At 34.1% G+C, this 24,987-nt stretch overlaps 1 protein-coding gene across 18 annotated transcripts in view; it reads right to left on the bottom strand.

The window, feature by feature from the left end:
• The window catches only part of LOC148602292 (uncharacterized), a 141,734-nt gene that overhangs the window by 5,395 nt on the left and 111,352 nt on the right, over positions 1-24,987 (bottom strand). For 14 of the 18 annotated variants that reach the window (XR_015916899.1, XM_088553789.1, XM_088553779.1 and 11 more), the window contains 25 exons: positions 24,836-24,949; positions 23,800-23,913; positions 21,287-23,326; positions 20,182-20,424; positions 19,592-19,762; positions 18,771-19,047; positions 16,598-16,788; positions 14,867-15,085; positions 13,708-13,752; positions 12,446-12,610; positions 11,776-11,971; positions 11,165-11,387; positions 9,883-9,903; positions 8,659-8,803; positions 7,646-7,857; positions 7,035-7,329; positions 6,587-6,796; positions 5,645-5,794; positions 4,145-4,299; positions 3,409-3,508; positions 2,580-2,762; positions 1,921-2,127; positions 1,417-1,655; positions 954-1,036; positions 71-422 (listed from right to left, as the gene is read on the bottom strand). Coding sequence is in view for 17 of the 18 variants with exons in the window: in XM_088553789.1 (XP_088409915.1) it covers positions 71-422; positions 954-1,036; positions 1,417-1,655; positions 1,921-2,127; positions 2,580-2,762; positions 3,409-3,508; positions 4,145-4,299; positions 5,645-5,794; positions 6,587-6,796; positions 7,035-7,329; positions 7,646-7,857; positions 8,659-8,803; positions 9,883-9,903; positions 11,165-11,387; positions 11,776-11,971; positions 12,446-12,610; positions 13,708-13,752; positions 14,867-15,085; positions 16,598-16,788; positions 18,771-19,047; positions 19,592-19,762; positions 20,182-20,424; positions 21,287-23,326; positions 23,800-23,913; positions 24,836-24,949 (6,350 nt within the window). In the remaining variant the exon portion in view is untranslated. Of the gene's footprint in view, positions 1-70; positions 423-953; positions 1,037-1,416; positions 1,656-1,920; positions 2,128-2,579; positions 2,763-3,408; positions 3,509-4,144; positions 4,300-5,644; positions 5,795-6,586; positions 6,797-7,034; positions 7,330-7,645; positions 7,858-8,658; positions 8,804-9,882; positions 9,904-11,164; positions 11,388-11,775; positions 11,972-12,445; positions 12,611-13,707; positions 13,753-14,206; positions 14,231-14,866; positions 15,086-16,597; positions 16,789-18,770; positions 19,048-19,591; positions 19,763-20,181; positions 20,425-21,286; positions 23,327-23,799; positions 23,914-24,835; positions 24,950-24,987 lie in introns of all 18 variants that reach the window. The other 4 variants (XM_088553782.1, XM_088553780.1, XM_088553783.1 and 1 more) reach the window with 4 other exon arrangements.

The raw sequence follows: 24,987 nt of genomic DNA, 5'->3' as shown, positions 1-24,987 counted from the left end.
TAATATTATCATATATATCTAATGACAATTGTAGCCATTTAAATACTATTTATTATTATATTCTACTGACCTTCTAGCACCAGAGGTTTGTAATGATGGTGATGACCTTGAACTATAATCTTTGGATAAAATACCATTCACACTAGAATCATGACCATTTGCAATGCCGTAAGGTGAGGCTCTTCCATTTAATGCTAAAGATGTGAAAGGTAGAAAATCAACATCATATCCAAGAGCAGGTGACCCATACACATGTCTCTGTCCAAGTGACGTTGGATGTGGTGATGATGTTGTGCGAACCCGTGGTGACTGAGTGACATGGGGAGACATACGATGGAGACCATTGACATTGACAAGGGGAGAGGAAGATGACCGATTGTGGATTGTATGTGGAGAGTAACTAGCACTTGTAGGCATGTAACCTGAAAAGAACCATTAAAATTTATTTTTTCAATAAGTATAAAAAATGAAAGAATAATGGTGTGTGGTAAATCTCTTCAAGGAGGTAAAGAAAAAAAATAGCTCAAAAATAGTAACCTTCATGGCAGCATTGGAATTTCAGAATACTCCAGAATTTACTTATATTGTTAATTAAGTAAAGTAATATAGCACACTTCAGAGATATTCCCTGTAAGAGTCAGGCAGTAGGTGAAACCACACAAGTCACAAAATCTTATTCAAAATGGCTGAAATGCAGAAATGACATTCGATTCTTCTTTAAGTGTCAGTAATTTAAGTATAAATTATATAAATGCATTGCAATTTCATCATCAAATGAAGATAACTCTATTCTTGTCTATTATTCTACAGTAACTTTGAACTCACTTTTCTGCATCCTCTGATACTTCTAAGACAATCTATCAAATTGTCTTCGATAGACAATAATGTTTGTGTCCAAAATGTCAAATTTGTTTATTTTTTCAGAACATAATTCATTCCTAGTAACAACTTACCCTGCTGAGTATCAACACTACCAATAGCTACAGGAGAACCAACTCGTGTTGCTCTTCTCCACTTATTCACGAGAAACTTCATTCTGAAAGAAGAACAATGTCACAAGTCAATATTGAATGCAGAAGAGCTATTTCTTAATTTTTCATAGATTCATGGAAGTAACCAATTTTACTACAGCCTAGTTTCAATTAAAAAAACATATTTATCCACTCTCTATAGTAAAATTTTAACTTAACATGCTTGCATACTGAGCAGAGAAATAATTTAATCCACTCCTTACTGAAATGCATTCTACATGTTTGCATGACATAGACTTTAATGTTACAAATTCATTAAGGTAAGCCCTGTGCGGGTCTGGGTGTCAAAAGAATAAGCCTGCAGCAGCGCTAAGCTTGTCATAAAAGGCAACTAAATAGTGCTGCTTGGGTTTTAAACAGAATGATTAATCAATTAAACACTAACCTGCTTATTGCCACAACCACTCTTGCAGCACTACGGAAGATGGTAAAGAGCCGACCATGTGATGTCCTAGGCTGCATGTCCTGAGGTGATGGGAATGCTCCCATTCTGGCTATCAGAGCTAATGTGGTTTGTTCACAGTCCTGGAAACCTCCCAGTAACAACAGCAAATACTTCTTTTGGTAGATCAAAGCTTTCCTGTAGCTCTCAGCTCTCAGGTACTTACCAAACAGCCTCTGCATCTAATTGTACATAGACATTATTGTGAAAGAGTGATTCTTGCTTAAAACACCCTATATCTCATCCCCATTTTTTTCTTGGTCAGTTTTTCTAACATATCTACTCATTGTTTTGAATAGCTGTGTAAAGTATCCTTTCATTTCAATAACTATCATATGAAATAAAAAAAGTCCAATCTAATAATCAAAATTGCAGTCACTGAGCGCAAAAATACAGCGATGGAGAGATAGACAATAGACAATAGACAAAGCTCAATGTTGTAATTACCTTATCTTTATCATGGTCCGACAATATACCAGATGTTGGTATTGTTGACCGTCTGTCACGTTCTATTTTTAAATCATGTTGCATCTGTTCAATCTGTCGTTCAGCATTGTTGAGAGACAGTTGTAATGAGAGCCTCTCTTTGGCCCATTCTGCTTTATCTTCTAAGTGCCTGTCTGTAAAATTAGATGGTGTCTGGTCTCCATTCTGCTGAAATAAGAAATTAAAGAGTTCCTCTATTTTTTTCCAAGAATCTGGTACCAATTCTGAAGGTTTATAAAACCATTTGTAATAGACTAAGTAGTAGAAACCTGGAAAGGTAAAGCAATACTACATTTAATTCTTCATCAAGAATCTCAGTGGCAGACAGAACAAATGGAACAGGAGTAAAAAATAATTTAAAAAAAGAAGGGGTGATTGATTTTTCCGAGTTTCAAATCAATAGTCAACTGGAAAAAAAACCAACGGTTCTATAAAAGCTATTAAATGTCAGTGAGGAGGGAAGGAAAGTCCAAGACCCCAGGAAATAAATTTTCAAAGGTTCTAGGTCAGAAATGAGAGGGTTCAAGAGCTTGGAACTACATTAATTTGAACTTCTGTAAAAATAATGTTGCTGCCCTCTGAGTAAGGTCAATAACTTCCACTTTTCATGAGGTATTTACCTGTACACCTTTCTCCCTCTGTCTGTATCTATAAACCTCCTCTTCCAGTTTACCTAGTGTCTTGCGTAGTTCTATCTTCTCCTCAGTTAGCCGTGAGACAAAGTTTGTCAGCTCATTGTTATGGTGAAGGATACGACCATTTACTGCATTTAGATCTGGCCTTGACATCAGGTTTCTATTTGCCTATACAAAAAAAATGAGATAAGAGATATGAAAGATATGGAATATATACATTTTGTTATAAGCTAGTGTTCATGAAATTGAAAGTACTTTTGAAAATAATAGATCTTATGTAAACTTTTAAACAAACTCAATATAAATCTTGATAGATAACTGACTACTTTAAATACATAGCTCTCTCATAATAATTCTTCATTACATCATACCAATGTATCTTTCTCATAAGTTTTCAGTATCAGTCTTAGTAAGAACCATGCAAATTCCTGTAATATGTGATACACCTCAAAAAGGCTACACATTTGTATTTTTGTTATGAAGTTATTTTGTGGTTCTATATGATGAAATGTATTACCATTCATTCCAATCTTTCTGTTCTTTAGGAAATAATCTAATAGTTTATATTGTATTTTAGTGTCATTTACAGAGTTATCTCCCTGAATTTTGAATTCTACAATACATTCTATGTAATGTTTATCTCCATTTTCCCCCGTTCTGCATTCATGTTCTGTAAGCTATTTGTAGATGTTCAGTTTACAAGGGTTCAAACTGTATAAAGCGGACTTCAGGAAATTTTTTGATTACGACAGGTTTTCTATAAAATCACAGTTTGATTTCCATAGATTTCACTGTATGTTGACAGAGCACTTACTCCTGACTCAAATGTGAGTGGTATCTGTACATGTCTGAGTTCTCCGAGTAAATCTTTCACTGAACTCTGTATAGAACTGGCATCATCATTATCTTCAAGTCTATGGTAAATCAATATAAAGGACTGTGCTAACAATTAAATCAATTAATTATTGACTGTGCTATAAATTAATTCAATTAATTATTGACTGTACTAGCAATTACTTCAATTAATTATTGACTGTGCTAGCAATTAATTCAATTAATTATTAACTGTGCTAGCAACTAATTCAATTAATTATTGTGCAAAAATCTACCATAGTCCAAAAAAAGGATAGACAACAAATATATCATTGGTCTTAAACAAGACATTAAAATATAATTCATCTTAACATTCAATTAAATTAAATCAAATCAAATCAAAAAGTCTAAAAACCATCTGAATCTAGAAAAATAATGTTAGGACACAATGACCTTCTCTAGTTATATGCTGAACTAGTTATATGTATCCTTGATACTGAAGATTATGGCATAAAAATTTGGGCAAAGCATAGTATGGATTTATTTTTCTTTTTTTTTTTTTTTTTAATTTTGTTCAGATTGTATTCAAATTTATCTTTACTAACGCTAGTTCCCTAGTTTATCTTGGAAAAACAATATAATGTTTCACAAAGACCTTTCAGTCAAACATTATATTGTTTTTTTTTGTTTTGTTTTTTTTTTGTCCTGATTTTTTTTGTAGTTTTGTCCTGGCTTACCCAAGTTGTCCAAGTTTATCTTGAAACTGTAGCATTTGATACTGAAGACTCTGACAAAGACTTTCTAGTTGAGCCTTGTACACTTTCCAATTATCTCTCTGCTCCATGGACTCAATATCACTTTCTTGACAACCATCAGCTCTAGACAACATTTCCTATGTAAATAAAAATAATTTATTTATTTAAATTAAGAATGAAGAACTACATTTAGGAAGTTATGTCTAAGTGAATGAAGAAATAGATGGAAAGAGTAATCAAGGGAACCAAGAAAACAGGCTATAAATGTATCCGATACAGTCTTAGAACCGATTCGTGCAACTATTTGATGGATCGATGACTGGTGACAGATCAATAACTGATAATTGGTGACAGATCAATAACAGATGACTGGTGACAGATCTGATTACTGATAATTGGTGACAGATCAATAACAGATGACTGGTGACAGATCAATAACTGATAATTGGTGACAGATCAATAACAGATGACTGGTGACAGATCTGATTACAGTTTTGTTATGTTTAATGATGTATGATCTATTAAAAATAAAATAAATGTAAAATAAAAATATTAATTGATGTTTAAATCTACTGCATTATGTTAATATATTTAAAATTGACAAATAAAACAACGGAATCCGTAAATTATAGTGACCGCTCTGTGGTCATGTGATGTGATCACCGGTTTAATGGATTGGTTTGACGGATCGATGACTGAAAAATAGGTGAATATAACATTATTAAAGTTGGACTCGTCATGCTAGGTATATCCTCAGTTGTACAGGAAGTTGATATCAAAGCAACCAAAATTGCTTACAATGTTTACCCCATCTAAATAAGCCACAAACCAAATCTGAAATACAGACCAAACGATGGATAGACAGAAGAACAAGACCAATATCCCATCCACTCAAAATAACAAGACTAGTGACAGCTTAAATTAAACAGCTGTGCAAAAGCACAAGAAACATCTGTCCCCTATTTAGTTGTTTAAAAGTAAAAAAAACACTCAAATATAAAAAGACGATTTGAACAAACGAACAGAAGTTACCCTAGAGAGTAAATTTATACAAAAAGTTACTAAAGATTCTATACATTTTTCAGTTTTTGTATGCCATGTAGAAGAACAGACAACTTGCAATGACAAGTGAAATCATAAGGTGGAGGTATGAAAAGAAGACCTTGAAAGTTGAAGAAAAACTTGTTGCAGGGGACAAAAAGTCTTTGAAGGAAAAAAATCAGCATTGTGGGTAATTTTTGCACGGTGCTAACTTTGGCGTCTTCTAGCAAATTGTCAAAAAGCCCTACAATAACTTTTGCAAAATTTTTACTCTGGGTTTCATTACTCAATGTACCAATTAGCATCCATAAAAATACAGAAACGCCAAAATTTCTGGCATACCTTTTTGCCTAAAAAATCACCAAATTTTACATCCACCAAAATAACCTGCCATACAGTATTTTAAGACAAAAGATCCATTTTTCCCAATTTTTTTCTTACCCTATCTAGTGACTGATTGTGTAAACTGCGTAGTTTTTCTTGTTCAAAGTCTCTCATCAGATCCAATTCTTTCTCTCTAAGCACTGTTATATTTTCCTCTAAGTCCAAAATCTTTTGTTTTAATCGCTGCATTTCTAAATCTGATTCATGCTAAATACAAAAAATTATACAAAATCAACTATGGGCTTGAGACACACTCCTCATACAGAAAAAAATTCCAATCATTTTTTACATGAAAAACAATAAAATCTCTTTCCTAATATGCCAATATTAAATAAAATGTGAATTAGTCATTTGATAGGAGCTTCACATTCATTGCAGACCTTCTTCATTTTGGGACAAGCCATTTATTTTACAAAATACAGTAAAACTTCAAGACATTCTCTTTTTGACAGTACATATATTATAGATTAAAAGCTTATTATAAACATTTATATTATTAGAGAACTAAATCATAAATCAACAGAATTTGATGGCAAATAAACCTATAAGTTCAGCAATCTGGCTAATTCTCCAGTTAGGTAGAAATTGAATCTTGGTTGTAAAAATATATTTATAATTGAGCTTGTATTGGGAAAATATTTAAATCAATGACTCAGAAAAAGGTTCATAGTTGTTCTAAGAAGAGAAGAAGGCTCATGTTTAACTCCTGCCAGATACTTTATCTGCCTATCCCATGACAAGAACCTGTAGTCCAGTGCTTGTCACTGTTTTTTATGTTCATAGTTATTAGTTTTATATTTTTTCTATAGATTAGGTCGATTTATAGATCTTTTATGAACAGTTTCACTTCATTAATTTAAGGGCCTTTAACAGGTTGCTTCATGATATGGGTTTTGCCCATCGCTGAAGTGTGGTGACCTGTAGAAGTTTAATTGTTTTTTGGTGAATGACTGTTTCATTGGCAATCACGCCATGTCTCCTATTTATATATCAATGTACCAGTTTCAGTTTAAAGTCATCTCTTTCTCTCTCCACCTGTCTAGAGGCACGTTTGTCAGCAATCTTCTCGTTATCTCGCTGTCTTTCTCGTTCATTCTCTCTCTCCTTCATGGCTTTGAGATCATTACGTAATTGGTCCCGTTCAACTTTGACCCTATTCAATTGGTCCCTTTCATGTTCATAATGACGAGTGATATCCAGCTTCTGAAGCTAAAAATACAAATAATTAATATTTATGAAATTTACTCGCAGTTTTCTTCTATTGTCTTGACTAAGGCCAGGAAGTAAAGAGGGACAGGAAGTTGAAAAAAATGGGTCTGGAAAGAGGAATCGGAACTAGAAGTAAATTACTTTTGCTTTCTAAACTTAAATTCCAGGTTTTGATTAAAACCATCAAATGCATGAAAATTGAATCTGCAAGAATAATACTTCATCTAAAGTATATCACCTGTGCTTGGTCCATTTCATTCTTCAGCTGCCGACATGCCTGCCTCTCAGTATCTAACTCTTCCCGTAATGACATCTTCTCCTCATCCATAGATTTCAGGAGATCATTGTTTCTCTTCTTCTCCCTGTCAAGAGATCTTTGGAGATCTAAGTTTCTAGCCTTTTCTGTCTCTAACTCCATCTGTATCTCATCATATATTCCTTTCTCACGATCAGCACTCTCCATTGAGGCATCACGTTCCTCATTCAGATTCTGTTTCAGTCTAGCTGTCATGTATTTTTCTCTCTCAAGCTCTCTAATAATGAGATAATGAAGATATGTCAATCAGCATTTTCTGATGTTTTAAAGTTTAAAATAGTTCCTTATCAAGCAGAGTAAGTTTTGAAAATTTTAAGAATGCTGTTCTCATGTTATCATAATTAGTAAACAAAAATTTTTCTATTTTCCAGCCAATTCGCCAAAGGATATTGTGAACGCATGAGGCAAGAAAATAAATTTCCCTCTCAAGAACACCAACTTTGTATTTCTCTGGATCCATAGATGTAGCTTTTTGTTGGAGTTGAGTCTACAAGACCTCACTAGAACATGAAGGAAGGATATTCATATTTTACCTCTCCAAGTCACTAGCTCTGCTCTTCTCTAGATCCATGGACATGGCTAGTTGTTGGAGTTTGTTCTCGTATTCCATGACCATGTTATGGAAGTTTTTCTGTTCTTTATCCAGCTCCTGCCGTAGCGTACTAATTGTCATCTGATCCAATTCATATGTGTTCTCCACCTGTATACGTTTCTCTCTTTCTGTCATTAGTTCATTCTTAAGACCCTGAAATAACACAATTTTGAGTAAGTTCCAAAGCACAGTTAACCCAAGTCTTGAAAGTTAAGCATTGCATAGTATTTTTCCCCAATTGAACAGAGAAAGGAGATAATCATACAAACTGAGTTATCCTTGTCTCAACCAAATCATATTTAAATAGAAATAAGGAAATAAAGAAACCCATCTGCTAAGATGTTTATTCAATATGAATCAACTGTATTGCAGAGAAAATTTAACATAATTTCTATATATAGCTGGTTCTAAACAAACAGCAACTCCATATGTCCTCAGTCGCTCCCAAAAAAATTGAAGTGCAAAGTCCCACCACTCCTGTAAAATTTGTCAAATCAAAATGGTAACGCAATATCTAAAATCTTGCAAAATTTGAAAAAAATCTGTCAAGCGGTTTTCAAGGTGATGCACCTACAAGTGTCACTGGACGTATGGATAGATAGACACCAGCATTCCTATGTTCCCTTCCGCACAGCTGAGGAGAATGAAAATGAAAACAGATTTGGGTTTTCATAGGTGTCACTGTAAACAGTCTTATGATCAATGTTTTGGAGTAATCAAAGCTCTCAAAACCTATCCTGAGTCAACATGCTAGCATTATATGTTCATTTTACCATCCATTTCATGTTCATCGTCTGAATATAGCAGAAATATTGCTGCTCAGACGTTAAACCCCAACAATCAATCAATCAATCACTCACAAATTAGGACTCATTTTTTCCATTAAAAATTATATATAAGTAATTTGTAAGTTTGGAGTTGAAGAAATGATGAGGAATGGTCATAACTAGATACCTCTACAAGGTTTTCAGGATGTGAAGGCTCCGTGCTAACTCGGATATCATCAAGCTGAACTTGTAGTCTCTGGAATTTGATCCTCTCAGCTTCCAGTAGTTCACTGAGGTAATGGCTTTTTCCTTTCTCCTCATCCAATGCACCACTGCAATGGTTAATATACTTAATAAAATGAATTGTTTCATTTCAAAATTATGGACATGTCCTCATAAAAATGATTTCATAGTTCTTATCATTTTAAGAAAATCTAAAATTGCTACACACAGCTGTATGTACCATTGCTTGAGAAAAGCTTAATTCATTTAAACTCCCAAGTCCCATTACACTCATAAATTTGTCCAATTGTATTTAAAATCACTGTAGCATGTTAGGGACAAGTATAGAAATATATGTTTATGTGCACACAAATCTTTATAAAAAATTTAACAAATTAAAATTTCTTTTTTTCAAAATCAAATGAAACACCCTAGGTTTTAGTGGAAAAAATGTTTACCATCATATTTTTTTACATATATCTATCAAGGGTTATATAAATAGTTCTTCAATTCAAAACACGTTTTTTTTTATATACTGCAAATGTAACAAACACATGCAATTTGTACCTGTAATGAGTGTGTTCATAAAGACTTAATATAGGTACTTTACATTCCACTTGTATTTAAAAAAGAAAAAAGTTAAATAGCCATCGCTTCACACAATGTAAAATAAAAAAATGTCGGGAAAGACTAATAAGCAGACATGTAAGTATATAGTGAGAATTGAGCACATCTATACATGAATGTGTGTGAGGTAATGTGACAGCTGATTACATGTAGTAAACAATTTTTACTAAAAGCTAAGACTATATAAGTTAGTAAGTTAAAGTTGCTATCTACAGGTCCAAAAATTATTGAAGTCTGAAATTTTATTCTTGCAAAAAACAATTCTTCCAAAATAACTCTGAATTCAAACTAATAAACACCACAGTATTTGTTTTGTTTTCATTACAGTATGAAACTGTATGATCTACAGTATAATCAGTGATTTCTATTTCTCATCAACAGGGCAAATATTTTTTTCGTTTTTTTTTTTTTTTTTGTGAAAAGAAACTGGAAATAGAATTTTTTGTAACTAATAAATTTATTTTGTAAAATTATTGAGAACTTAATAGATTTGAAACAATAGGTTTGTTTGTATAACTAGATATTGATAAACAGACAACACATCTACACACAGAAAACTTACACCAAAGAATCCCACATTTCTCTATAGAAACAGAAAAACTACATTTAAAAAACATAACAAAAAAAACCTACAACTAAAACATGAAAAAGTATTTCTTTAAGGATAAGAGCCATTCTGGTACCAGTGCCATAAAACTTGAAAAATTACTAAAGTCTAAGAAAATTCTGAACTGCTTGTGACATCATCAATTTCAAGGAATTTGATTAGAGCTACCATGGAAGTTAACACATCCTTAGACTTAGGGTAAGGGACATAACTCTTTAAATCAGTGATATGTTTGTATCATCTTCAATTTCGGCAAAGCCAAAAAGCTTACATTTAAAACAGAATGACATCAATCCAAGTTACTTTGATGCTTAAATGAGATTAATGTAAAATGCTGAATACAAACATTCCAATGATTTGTAAGAGTGGTGTCCCTACCTTAGGTCTATCTCCTTAAAAAGTATTTTTTAAAGTTTGGTGGTGCTCTTCCTGATGTTTTCCACTAAAATTTATCTTGTAAAAGAAATAATGTTGAGAACGCCATCTTCTTAATTAACATTTTTTTTCAAAGTGCTACATGTATCATGAGGAATTTTTTTTCATGAAGCGATTTCCTATGAAAAGGATGAAACTGACTAAGTTTCTGCACAAAAAAAAAAAGGCTGAGGCACAACCAGGACGACAATATTTAGATCTACCTCTATTTAATTTGAAACATATTTATCACTTTTTAATTGCAGGGTAAATACAATACCAGGGTATTGTTAAAAAATGGATCACAGACAGAAATGGCCAAATTTTGTTAAACAGAAAGTATGGTAAATCCAATGATATAGGATCAGTACCTAATGCTGAATACCAAATATCAAGAGGATGCAGTTAGTAGTTGCCGACAAACACGTTATGAAAATAATCCCCCTCCTCCTTCTCAACCTATGTTCACCACACTATAAACCCAATTTTTACAATGTGAAATTCTGCCAAAAATACAGCCTGTATGTGTATTCCATATGTGATAAGAATGAAAATACTCATTTTCACTCCTAGACCTTATACACAGTAGCTGTACTTTTTACCAAAAAAAAACCATTGCATCTTATCTCATCTGTTAAAACCTGACACTATTCTACATATATCTTAAAGATATGTAAAATTAAAAAAACATTGTCATGGAAACTTTTACAGTAAATTGAGATAACACTACCACTGACCACAGATTCATTTACAACAACCAAGAACAATATCAAATCACAAAATAAAATCTTTGGGAGAAAAATAAATTTCATAATTCACTTACGAGACAGAAACAAATCTACTCTGTTCCCTCTCTAGGGCCTCTTTCAGTTTAGAGATTTGGACTTGCTGATTGGATAATTCTGTTTGAAGGTCAAGGTTGCTATTTTTCTCTCTGGAAAGTTGAGTTGAGAGTTCACTATTTCTCTCACATTCCATGTCATACCGAGATCGGACATCGTCCTGTAAGATCTTCTCCTGCTGTAGTTTGTATTCTAGCAGTTGAACTGAAATATGATTGATTATAATTTTAGGTATTATTGCAGATATTTCATGCATTTCAGATGGTAATGTTTTATTGATTAAACAGACCTGCTTTGTACTGAGAAGTGTAGGCAAGGTTGCTCAGAGAATACCTCAGGTATATTTATGTAACTTAAGCTACGAAAAGATTGCTATACTCAAATGCAAAAATTATTTTGTAATGTTGGCTTTCTAAGATTAAAAATCTTGTCCATTCCCAGGTTTCCGATGGATACTGCTCAACTGGTTGAGATTTTAATTTGTAATGAGGTCAAAAACAAAATGGAAATTGGCAAAATCAGACAAAAATATATAGTTCAGATTTGAAAACAGCAGAATTTCACTTGAAAGTGGGAGGGGTTAGCATCTCACCTTGTCTTTTAGCCTGTCTCTCCTTCTTTGTAGTCTGATCCTCAATAGTACTGAGTTGTTCTGACATCTTTTCTCTCTCTTCCTGGTGTTTCATTGTAGATATATTGGCGTGAGCTCTTAAGTCTCTGATCTCAGCCAACATAGACTGTCTGTCGGCCTTAAATATTTGGTCCAGTGAGGCTTTCTGATGTTCTTCCTGTAACCAAAATAAACAAAAACATCAGCTTTATTACAAAAATTTGAAAGAAGTCATGTTTGTGTTCTAAACTTATGCATAGGTTGAACACTAAAACAAATGCCAAGTCCCTCTATGTTGTATAATGTGTCAAAAAGGTTTTAAACGGTTTTATGAAACAGACAGGATTTTGCTTATTGTAATAAAAAAGTTGGAAAACGGGAAAAAATATATTAAGGGAAAAGGTCTAGAATAACACTGTTTTTCTGTCTTTTCAGAAACAAATCTGTAACTTTTATTATGAAAATTTCAGAGAAAAAAGTAGGAACTCATACTTAAATAGGAACAAAATCATGTCTAATACAATAAAGAGAAACAGTATCTCACATTTTTTACTTGCTCATTATTGGATTTCTCCGATCTCCATTTTTCCATACATTACTGTTAACATAGTAAAAGGAATCATTCAGTTTAGAGCAGAAGACAAAAGCATACCTGGTTCCTAATTTTCTGTTCCAATTTCTGGATATCAGACAACTCCTCTGTAGGATGGGAAAGTACATGTGACCTCAGTTCAGCTAACAGCGTATCTCTCTCCTTGGCAAAGACATAACTGATGGCCTGTAACAGTTCACCTCTCCAATCAGATACATCAGGACCCTGTCAATATCAAAAGATAATTATATGTATGGCATTATGTACCATGATTCTGGGCTGAGAAATGACTTTGTTAGTATTTTTCTGATGAAAATTAGATGGTTTCTTTAAACACTTAATTTGAAAAATCTTAAAAAGGAAGGCCTTCTTATCCCCTAGACATGACAGCACACGCATTTTGTTCTAATTTGAAAAACTGGGGTCATCATAATTAAGCAATTTTCAAAGGTTCTGTTTACTCAGATTACTGTCTTCACAAGATAAGTTTGATTTTTTTTCTACTGCTCAATTCGGGCAGTCAATTAAATTATAGACCGGCAATTAAGCACACTCCAGTGAAAGCTACATCTAGAAAGCATGATCCCTCTGTAGTAAAGCTACATCTATAAAGCATGATCCCTCTGTAGTAAAGACATGCAAACAGATGAATGTGTCAACATCTATTTTCTTTGTGAAGGGAACAATTGAATAAAACACAATCAAAAGCATATTTTATTTTGCTACTTTTGATATTTTACATGTACAAAAAAAAACCCAAAAAACTTGTAAGACCATTTTAATAAATTCTGTATAAGGCCAAAAAAATGGTCAGTTTACTGCCACCTATCCTAAACAGTTAATGGCCATTTAGGCTCAAAAACCATTATAGTCTAGATAGTTTCCCCATAAACTCAATGTAAAATGGTTTTGAAAAATAAAATAATTTCCCTACCTACCTACCCTATTTTTTTCTTGCTGGTAGCAGGAAACAAACAATTTTTTGGCCTAGTGAAAAACTAAATCTCAGAATGAAAAGAAGAACAAAAGAAAACTGCTTCACTCAATTTATGGTCCAATCACTCCTTTTTTGGAAAGATATCTAAATTCAATGCTATAAATCAAAATCCTTAAAGCCAAAATGCCCTGCTAAACTTCCATTTATACTAAACTTTTTACTATAACATGCTAGGATCAGCTATACATTTGTTGACACTACTAAAACCAATACAATAGCAAACATCCCTCTGATGAAGAAACCCAGTGATTCTAATGACACATGTTACAACAACAAACTAGTGTATTCCCTCTATGTGAGGATAAGACAACAAAGTATGACTCACAAAATAATAATAATCTCTATCCAAAGGATCTTGGTAATGTTTATGCTAAATTCATGGAAATGAAATGAAATATGAGGTTTTTGGTACAATACATCTGTCATGGGTTGATCCAAGAAATTTTGACTAAAGCAAAGATTATTAGAAATTCTTAGGAGTAGAGTCTAAATTTCATGCAAATCAGAAATTTCCACAAATAATTTGGCAAATATATTTTTTCCACATGGGCAAAATGAAAAAATTCAGGACAAGTTATAATTTTTTTTTATATAAAATCAAAAGCTCACACCCATCCATTTAATCATATGACCCATGTCTTAAATGACTAAACATCCAAATCATTCAATCTTTTATTTTTTACAATTATCTCCCTTGTTTTTATTAATAGAAGTCCTGAAAACATGTTAATAGACCAGACAATATAATTATCAACTCTCTCTTCAGTCAATAAAACTCCTTGGATCAAGCTCACATGTAAATATCCCCATACATCAATACTAACCCAACTCACAGTGCAAATGGATAGCTGAGTGGTGCAGACGAAAGCATAGAAATCTAAATTCTTCATGAGTAAAATTAATAAAAATAAATCTTTATAATGAAAAAAGTTTAACTCTTAAATCAAAAGACTAATAAAAGGGAGTTGAGCTTTATGTGTTTTAAACAAAATCTGGTAGACATTTCATGACTTTTAGAAGAGAAGTTTGACCTATCAAACAGACCCTGCTTTGTATTAGTCTAGTATAGGTAGGCATGACACCCCACTAGAAGTTTGACCAATCAAACAGACCCTGCTTTGTACTAGCCTAACAAGCTGAGGCAGATTTTACTGTGCTACCTCACAGAAGCTACAGCCAGTAGGTAAGCATTATTCTGACTCCGAGACAACCAGACGTCACCAATTTATAAATTTTTGGTATGTCTTGGCCAGAGATTGAATCCATGACTTCTCACACTCAAGTTGAACCCGCTACCTTGAGATCACCATGGCAGTCTTAAGATTCAAGAACCACTAAGATTAAAGGGCATTTAAATCACTTTCTAAACTTAACTCCCTTTAATGCATTTTTTACAGTAATGTACAATGTATAGATACCATGATTTTAAACATTAAACATGAAATTGACATACAAGTAACTAAATCAATGATTCACTCCCCTACCTTCTCAAGTCCCCTCAGTTTATGAGTCTGAGCCAGGAGATCTTTGAGTGACTGTATAGCAGAGAGTAGACTCTGTTTTTCACTCTCCCATGATGTCTTCAGCGATTCTACATCAACCTCTTTCTCAATCTGGGTCGGTGACATGTGACGATTCAGGAACTGCAACTCTGATATACTCAACATTTGTACACCTTCTCTATGAAGTCGATTCATCAACATCTAAAAATATGTTGTGTCAGTTTATATATATATATATATATATATTTATAGAAAGGTCTGAAAAATTCCCAACCATGTTAGAACTGTCAAATTTGCGATGCAAATTTTTGGTCGTTCCCTCCGCGGGACTCGAACTCGTACCGCTGTGACATCTATGGCAACACCGCCTGCACAAAGTCCAGCGCCCTAGACCACTCGGCCAGCTACCTATATAAAAATATAGCTTTCGCTGGCCGGGTCATTCCTCCTCGTAGGAATAATCTAGGGCTGTAACTTAGTACACGATGTATGGTAGTACGGGACAGTTCATTTAGATGTTATTATGTAGGATAGAGGATCAAATTAATGATGCATGTCACAACAAATCAATATTATACAACGTCTCAGAATGTGACGACTATTCGCTACACTGCTCCATCGGATCAAATTGATACAGGGAAGATATGTAAATGTATAGAAAGGTCTGAAAAATTCCCAACGATGTTAGAACTGTCAAATTTGCGATGCAAATTTTTGGTCGTTCCCTCCACAGGACTCAAACTCGTACCACTGTGACATCTATGGCAACACCGCCTGCACAAAGTCCAGCGCCCTAGACCACTCGGCCAGCTAGGCTATATAAATATATAGCTTTTGCTGGCCGGGTCATACATTTCTATACGTTTACATATCTTCCCTGTATCAATTTGATCCGATGGAGCAGTGTAACGAATAGAGTCGTCACATTCTGAGACGTTGTATAATATTGATTTGTTGTGACATGCATCATTAATTTGATCCTCTATCCTACATAATAACATCTAAATGAACTGTCCCGTACTACCATACATCGTGTACTAAGTTACAGCCCTAGATTATTCCTACGAGAAGGAATGACCCGGGCAGCAAAAGCTATATTTTTATATAGCCTAGCTGGCCGAGTGGTCTAGGGTGCTGGACTTTGTGCAGGCAGTGTTGCCATAGATGTCACAGCAGTACGAGTTCGAGTCCCGCGGAGGGAATGACCAAAAATTTGTATCGCAAATTTGACAGTTCTAACATCTTTGGGAATTTTTCAGACCTTTCTATATGTTTACATATCTTACATGTATCAATTTGATCCGATGGAGCAGTGTAGCGAATAGAGTTGTCACATTCTGAGACGTTGTATATATATATTTTTATCTAAGATTTTTCAGTAAACTTGCTACATGGAACAAACAAACACACATTCCAAAAATTAAGATGAATTATATTCCCTGTCAAAGCATTAAATTGTCACAATTTCAGCTACAAACCATCAGTCTTAAGGCGTAGTTGTCGTCCCTTAAAAGGGAATCAATTGCCACTTTTATATCTGTCATTCATTAACAAATTAGCTAAAACATCATGATGGCCTTACACACATACTCACGCAAAGAAGGATAAGCATGCAGTCAGTTGCATGAATTGAGACAATTTTAGAACATCATTTAATTGATTCAAGCCATTACCAGGCATAAACCTAGGTAATTATGAGGGTAGGATACGTACCTGTAATTTTGATGACACATTTTCATCCCCTGTCATCTCAGTGCTAGACACTCCTGTGCTAGTGTCAACATTGTCAGCTCCCTCTGGTTGTTTCTGTAATGACTGCAGGAGTCGATTGTCAAGCTTCTCTGAGAGAGAGATTTCAGACTGTAAACGCCGACCTGCTTCCATTGTCATGGTGTCGCTTAACACTAAAATAAAAGTTAATGGTTTTTTAAGTTTTAATGTTTGTGGGATACGATGGTTTTTGTGGGTTTGGTAAATCATGAAATATGGTTCCCAAAGAAAAGGAAATTTCCCATTTATTTGTAAGATAGAGTTGTCAAATCCACAAATTCCAGAATCTATAACAGATCATTTTTCCCTAAACCACTAAAATTGGTACCCATGGATAAAAGTATTTTTCTTAGTATTTTAGATCAAGATTTTGGTGTTCTATAGTGAAAATAAGCACAACCTTCACCCCTGCAGAATGCTCAATTTCTGATGGAACACTGTATATTCCATCTTAAAAATCAAGCATTTTTTGTTGCAAGAGTTTCTACAACTTACATAAGTAGAGTAGGTAAGGTGTCATTTGTCATAACAGACACACAAGGTGATTCCAATATATCCCTTTACTTTGTCTGCAGGGGTATAAAAATTCCTTGCATTTTTATATTCTAAACAAATGGATATGTTATCCATTGTAGAAATTTTGTAAACATTGCAAAGAAGTTTTTTTCTTCTCACAACAGAAAAAAAGTCCTGCAACTCACGAACTAAAGCAACTGAGTATACTTTGACCTAAGTCAAAAGGCTGAGAAGTGAAAAAAAAGAGGAAAACTTCCATTTGGAAGAACAATAAAATAAAAATAAAACATGCATCAACTCAAAACTCAGCATATAATTCCACATAAAAGCAGAATAACTTTCTTTCTATTAATTTTTTTTCATTTTTCTTTCATACAAAAATCCATAAATAAATCATGAAATTTTATCTTTAAATCTTGACAATAAAAATACTAATACAAGCTGCCCTTATTGTGTTTTAATATAATAATGTAACAGTTACTTCCAAATCAAATGAAATAAGGGATGAACTATTCTCAGCTCTTGACACATAATTATTTATCACCTAACAAAACTTACAGATTTAACTTACAGTTGCATGTATATAGCCTGAGGCAACTGTTTCAGTGATCAGAGAAATTAAAGTCTTCAAGACAATGATTTATATAGATAAGTCAATTGCAATACACAAATGATTTGATGATTAAAGGTTACATGGGGATGAAAAAATAGGGTAGGTAGGTAAAATCATTTTATATAGACACTTATGGGACAATTTCTTGACTTTACTAATTAAAGTTTTACAACAAAGGCAGTTTAACAGTATTTCATAAAAAAAAAAATGAATCAAATATGCTAAGGTAAGTAGAATAACCTTTCAACAGACATTTCTTTTTCTTGGCCTTAGCAGGTTGTTGATTTCAATCTTTGAACTGCCATAAGAAATTTAGTGAAAAACATTTCCACATCGTTTTTTCAAAAGAACTCAATATTGCTGGTATTTAAATGCAAACTTTTTATTGATTATAACTAATTACTCAAACATAGTTTTATGCCATAATGGTCACAAATTATCATTTCTTCTAAGGCTTATCAGTGTCATTGACCAATTTTAATTTGTCTCTCAAAATTGTTTCTATAGGCTAAAGCATACACTTTAAACTTGGAAACTCATGGTGTACACGAATTAGTATACATGAAAATCAGATATTTAACCATAACTTAGTTGTCTCACTAGTGGTGGTAATCTCTTGTGCCTTATTCAATGGTATGACTCAATAAAGTCTACCATTACTAGCCACAGCAAATTAGGCCAATATACTGAAGTAATACCACTAGGATTTAGGACCCTAAATCCAGCTGGTCTTTAGCCCTCATTCATCCCTCAATCTGTGATCCCAAAACATTGGGCAGAGGTATGTACATAACCTGATAAGCTCCTGTTACAATGCAACTGGCCAAGGTGCCACAAATTTTGAAAAAAATTAGTTAAGTCTGAGATAATTCTTCACTGTTTGTGATGTCATTGATTTCAAAGACTTTGAATGTTCTAACTCCTGTTGACCACCATCCATAACTTTGTGCATCTTTTTACCCCTAAAATTAATTAAGTTAAACATACCTGGTTCTTGAATCCTTGCTAGTTCCAACTCCTGTTGATGATGAGCCATAACTCTGTCCATCTCCTGATTATGAGCTTTCTCCATATCCCTTCTAACTTCTCCCATTTTCTTCTCCAGCTCAGTATGGTGGAGATTTTTAATGTGGTCTATCTCCTCTTCATATCGGATCCTCAGCTGGGCAAGATTGGACTCGGAATCTTGGCGTGTTCTGTCCTGTAGATTCTGGATGTGTTTCTGGTGCTGTTGTGACAACTCTTCACGTAACTCCATGACTTTCTGTTAAGATATGAAAAGCATACTGCACTTATTTACACGCTATTAAGATTTAATTGTGAATAAGAAAATACAAGTATTTCCTGTAGTGTTTTTTGTAGAATTTTTGGGCTAAGATGAAGTTTAAAAAAGATTTTTCAATGTAGGTCATAAACATACAAGTATTTTTTTCCAATTCATACATTCAAAGAACTTATTTGATTACTAATAACAGCAACTGTTTTATGCAAAATGATCTAGCATAAATGTAAATTGCTGTGAAAAGTAAAATTTTTACTTTTTGAAAATATCTGTGTTCTTTCCCTTGTGGAGTGCAACAACCAAGTTCTTATGAAAATATGTAAATACTTCTGTAAACATAATTTTATTTGCGGGTATCAGTGTTCTTGTTTAATCAATATTTGAGCTTTTAATAAACAAATTTTCAGTAGTTTCAGTGCAGTCAAGTTTTCAACAGAAATTTAACATTCCATTTTATTGTTTGACGAAACCATGAAAACATCCAAAACTGGTACCCAACGCAAAATAATTCTCAGCAAGAGCTTACCCTAACATAATCTTTAGCTGAAAGTGACACAGTACTACGGAACAGGTCCAGTTCTGAGAGTGCTGTTTTTAAGTCTTTCCTCAGTTCTTTTATCTCCTTGACTAACTCCAGTCTATCCATACCCTCTAACTCATCATCAGAGTCCAGGTGTTCTGACCTCAATCCTTCTCTCTGTAGAATGAAAGGTTCATATACATGTCATTAGAAGTCTGAGGACTTAGGTGTGTCAACATGCTTACAATGAGTTCTTTATAAATGTCAGATAAAATGTACTTCGTGCATGTCAAAAACCCACAAAATTCACTTTTACTTCTAATTTAGAAACATATACTGACCACACAACCAATCTTAAATTGTCATTTTGCTGTCATACTTCTGTTCCTCCAAACTCCCTCTCTCTGAATCTCATCTGATTATGCATGTATGATATCAACCTCAACACTAGCCTCTCTGCTGTTCCTCCATCCTCCCTCTCTCTAAATCTCATCTAATTACACAAGTATGATACATACCTCAACACTAGCCTCTCTGCTGTTCCTCCAACCTCCCTCTCTCTGAATCTCATCTAATTATACAAGTATGATACATACCTCCACACTAGCCTCTCTGCTGTTCCTCCAACCTCCCTCTCTCTGCATCTCATCTAATGCTGTCTTAGCAACATGGAGTTCATGTCTTAACTGATCCAACTGACCCTGGGTAGCTTCTTCAATCTGAACTTTCTCATGTGACATTTGACCTCTGACCCTATCAAGTTCTTCCGACTTTTCCTGTAGGATGGATTTCACTGTTTCTAGTTCTCCATGCATCTCTATCATAATGTTTTCATTTTCCTTTAGAAAAAAATAAAATATTGATAAAGTCAAAATTTAAGACTACACAAGTTCATCACATTCAACATGGAATTGTATTCTGACACCAAAACATGCATAATTAGATGTTCAACTCAGAATAAAAAGGTGTTAAAAGGTTGTAATCTACACTTGACTAACCAGATCTAGCCTTAAAAAAGGTTGTAATCTACACTTGACTAACCAGATCTAGCCTTAAAAAAAGGTTGTAATCTACACTTGACTAACCAGATCTAGCCTAAAAAAAAAGTTGTAATCTACACTTGACTAACCAGATCTAGCCTTAAAAAAAGGTTGTAATCTACACTTGACTAACCAGATCTAGCCTAAAAAAAAAGGTTGTAATCTACACTTGACTAACCAGATCCAGCTTTCTAATCTAGCTTATTAGATTACTTTAAGAAAACTTTGTACAGAAGGTCATGTGAAATAGCAAAAAAACCTTAAGTACCATTCTGTGTAAGAATCGGGCAATGGATGGCACATCATAATTCTCAATTTGGTCTTTTTGCCTCAAATATATTTAATACATCAAGAAAACAACTGAAAACCTATCTAAATTTATCTAAAGCATCTGTGACCTGGACATTTTTTGACTGCTAATATAGGGAAAAAGTGAGGAAAAATTTCCAGCCATTTTTCCCTAGTGCATTTCAACTAAATTTGACCTATCAATATCTTAAAAAGGCAAACTTTACAAAAACTTTGATGGTTATTTCTGGAGGTTATCAGATATAAATACTTGGTTAATGCAATAAAATCTTAATGTTTTTTTTTCATTCATGTGCCACACCGTATACACATTTTGCCTGATTCTTAGACTGAAAAGTATTTAATGACTAACCTGAAGTTGCACTTTCAGTTGAGAAACAGAAGTCATGGCATCACCAGCGCCACCTGGTTGTACAGTGGTCTGTAACTCTGCCACCTGCTGTTGTAAATTATCAATGACCTTTGCCCTTTGTAACCTCTCCTCCTCAGCCTGCTCAGTGACCTGTAAAACTTCCTGTTCCTTAGCCAAACAAACTTGCTGTAGCTCCTGTTTCAGATCTTTCATTGCCTTGTCCTTTTCAGCAACCATTTCCTGAATTTCAAGTTTAAGTCTCATATATTCCTCATCCTTTTGCTCAACAATTTGAAGCTGCTGCTCGCTGAGCTGGACAGCTTCTTTCAGTCTTTGCTTCACATCTTCCATTTGCTCCAGCTGGTTCTCGGTGTCTTTAAGCTTGGCAAATGTACTGGACAACTCTTTTGAAGTCTGTTCAAGCTTGGCTTGCTTTTCTTGCAACTGGGCAAATATGTCATCACCTGCATCAAATGAGCTTGCCTTTTGTAATTCTTCCTGCATTTTGACATCCTGGTCTTTAAGTTTCAGTCTCAGATTATTACACTCATCTTCAAGATCTTGTATAAAAATCTCCTTTTCTTTCAACTCAGCCTCTAGCCTCTCTACAACACCAGCCTGCTCCTCTTGTCCTTGTAACCTCTCTCGTAACCTCGAGCAATTCTCCTCCAGTTCTTGTATACGATTCTCTTTTTGGGTCAACTCAGTCTGGTACTGGTCCAGTTCATCCTTAATATGAGCATACTCGTCAATCTTACTCTCAAAAGTAACTAGTTGACTTTGGAGGGTTTCAATCTCCTCACTTTTAGCTTGGAGCACATTGTTCTCTGCTGATTTAACCTCTGTTAGCTGTTGCTGAGCGTTATCCAATTCAAATTTCAGCTGTTCTATGACTTCGTCTTTAGTTCGAAGCTGGTCGTCCCTAATTTCAATCTTTGAGTGTAGATCAATAATTTTTTCTTCCTTTTCTTGCAAAACAACATCCTGATCTTCCATCATTTTACCAGAATCATAACTGTCCTTAAAAAATGCAAGTTCTTCCCTCAATCTTGAAATCTCATGATCCCTTGCTTCTAATTGTCTTACAGCATCAGAGGCAGTATAAACATTTCCCGCCATTTCAGCCACAATGCCCTCTTCTTCAACAAGCCTCATTGGAATTTGAGATTGCAGAGCAACTTGCTTACTTTCAAGAGGTATTCCAGACTCAGTACCGAAATCAAGCTCAACACTTTGAAGGGAAAGAGCTTGTAACTCGTTAGTTTTTGTTTCCTGTTCTGATGCATTAGACAGCACAGCCAGATCCATCTGTAGTGATTGAATCATGTTCTCCTTTGCATCCATCTCCTCTTGACTATAGGCCTGGTCTAACTGATGTTGCAGCAAAGCAGACTGACATTTGAGGGCTTCAATCTTGTCTTCTTGTTCTTTAATTACTTCAGCAACATCTTCAGGCCGCATGTTTTTCCGCAGCTTGTGAATTTCATCAGTCAAAATTTGGATACCCTCTTGATTGTCAGCAGATTTGAGTCTATGACGGAGAGCTCCAATTTCCTCATGAGAAATTCTAAGTTCTTCTGTTCTGTCATCTTTTACTTGTTGTCTGAGAGAAGCTAATTCTTCTTTCAGTTTTGCAATCTCATCTTTATTTTTCATTAACTGTTCGTCGCTTTCTGCAAGAGATTCAGACTGTTTCTTCAATTCATTAATTTCATCTTTCAACTTTTTAATTTCCTCATCTTTTTCTCTCAGTAGAATATTTGGACCAAGCATACCAGCTTCTTCAAGTTTACGCTGCAGATTCTCAGCAATTTTCAAATGCTCACTAACAGCATCTAATTCCTCTTTCATTTTGGTCATCTCAGCCTCTTTCTGAACTGCTTCCTGTTTGATCTGAGCAAGCTCAGCCTCTTTTTCAGCCAGTTGAACTTTGACCTTATCATCACCACCATCAGAATGTTCATTTTCTAATGTATCTTTTTCATTTTTAAGATCAAATATTTGCTTCTGCAAATCTTTCATTTCTTCAAGGGATGCCTCCTAAAATGAGAAGACAAAACTAACTTGATACTATGGAACAAAAAACATCAAGTGTTCTAAACTGTTAATTGCTGATTATATACATGTACCTTGAACATATTCCTGCCAAACATTTTCAAAATTACAATTCTGAAATTTGTGAAATCTTAATAAAACACAATTTATGGATTAAAATTTCAGTATTACCAAACATTTTCCTTCCCAAATGGCTAGCACAATGTCATTGAGAATGTTTAGTTTATCTTTTGAATACTTTAAACAAATTTCCTTTGCTCTGATACTTTTTATTATGTAAGTCCACATACTCCATTTCTATGACAACCGAGCAACTGTAATATTTTCTTTAGGATTTTTCTGACTCTTAAAAAGTTCTGTGCTTAAAGCAAATAAGTTGCAAGCTTATTTAAAGTGGTGTGCACACCCTGTATTTTCATCATGATCAATAACTGTCATGAAATATGATCAAATTATACCTGTTGTTCAAGTTTTTCATTTAGCATGTACATCTCCTCGGCCTTCTCCTCAATTACATTATCTTTCTCAGCCAGATCCCGTCTTAATTTAGCCATATCAAGCTCTAGTTTGACCTGAAAGCATACAATTTAATAAATTGCAGTGAACCCTGATTAAACTGAAAACCTGCTTAAACCAGACACTATCTGAAGTTCCTTCATATGTATTATGAACATGTCAAGTAAAGGTTAAAGGTCAATACTTTTTAAACATTAGGAAAGAAATGCTTAATCACTAAAATTTATTTAAATAATTTGACAACATTGATCAACATTTTCTGCAGTTACTTCCATGCTGATGGCAAAAGTTACATCTAAAAATCCAGAGTCAATTTCAAGCTTCATGTACATACAGTAACTTCCTCAGATAAAGGATTTGAATTTAACTTCCATGATAAAGTGGAACATTGATTACCTCCGGGGGACATTGATTAACTATGGTGATTCATTGATTTCCTCTGTTGGGCAATGATTTCCTCAAGTGGGACATTGTTTCTTACTCAGATGAAGGGTTTGACTTTTAATTTCAAGTTCAACCTTTTTTGGGGATAAATATTCACCTAATCTTCATCAAAGAAAGTTTTGTTAACTTACACACAGTGGTTCAAATTAGTGGTGGTCTAATGTATAAAACCCTTAACTTTTCATCTTGGACCTATGAAAATTCATTTACCCACGTAATGGATCTTCAACATTTTTCATTGACACTTCCTTCAGGACTTTTGCTTTTCCTACGGTAGGACATAGATTACTTCCAGTGAGACATTGATTACCTCCAGTGGGGTATTGATTACCTCCAATGAGACAATGATTACTTCCACTGGGACAATGATTACTTCCACTGGGACAATGATTACTTCTGGTGTGACATTGATAACCCCCTGTGGGACATTGATTTCCTCCAGTAGGACATTGCATTGAAACTTGTAAAAGTCCATGATTTTAAAAAGTAAACTTAAACTTCTGTTACAAGTTGTACATAACTTGTATTACTTACAATAGCTTCATCTGATGTAGGTTTTTGTGTTAACTCCTGGGTTAACATATCAATTTCTTTCTCTTTCTCCTCCAACATCCCTTGTACCATATCAAAATCTTCCTGCAACTTGTTCTGAAAATTGAACAGAGAAATATATCAACATCTACCAA

This window comes from Perna viridis, chromosome 11 (assembly GCF_037379345.1).
Source record: "Perna viridis isolate PV_CMFRI_1.1 ecotype Kerala chromosome 11, ASM3737934v1, whole genome shotgun sequence".
NCBI lineage: Eukaryota > Metazoa > Mollusca > Bivalvia > Mytilida > Mytilidae > Perna > Perna viridis.
The sequence above is the reverse complement of the archived record's forward strand: the minus strand, read 5'-3'. Positions and strand labels throughout refer to the sequence as shown.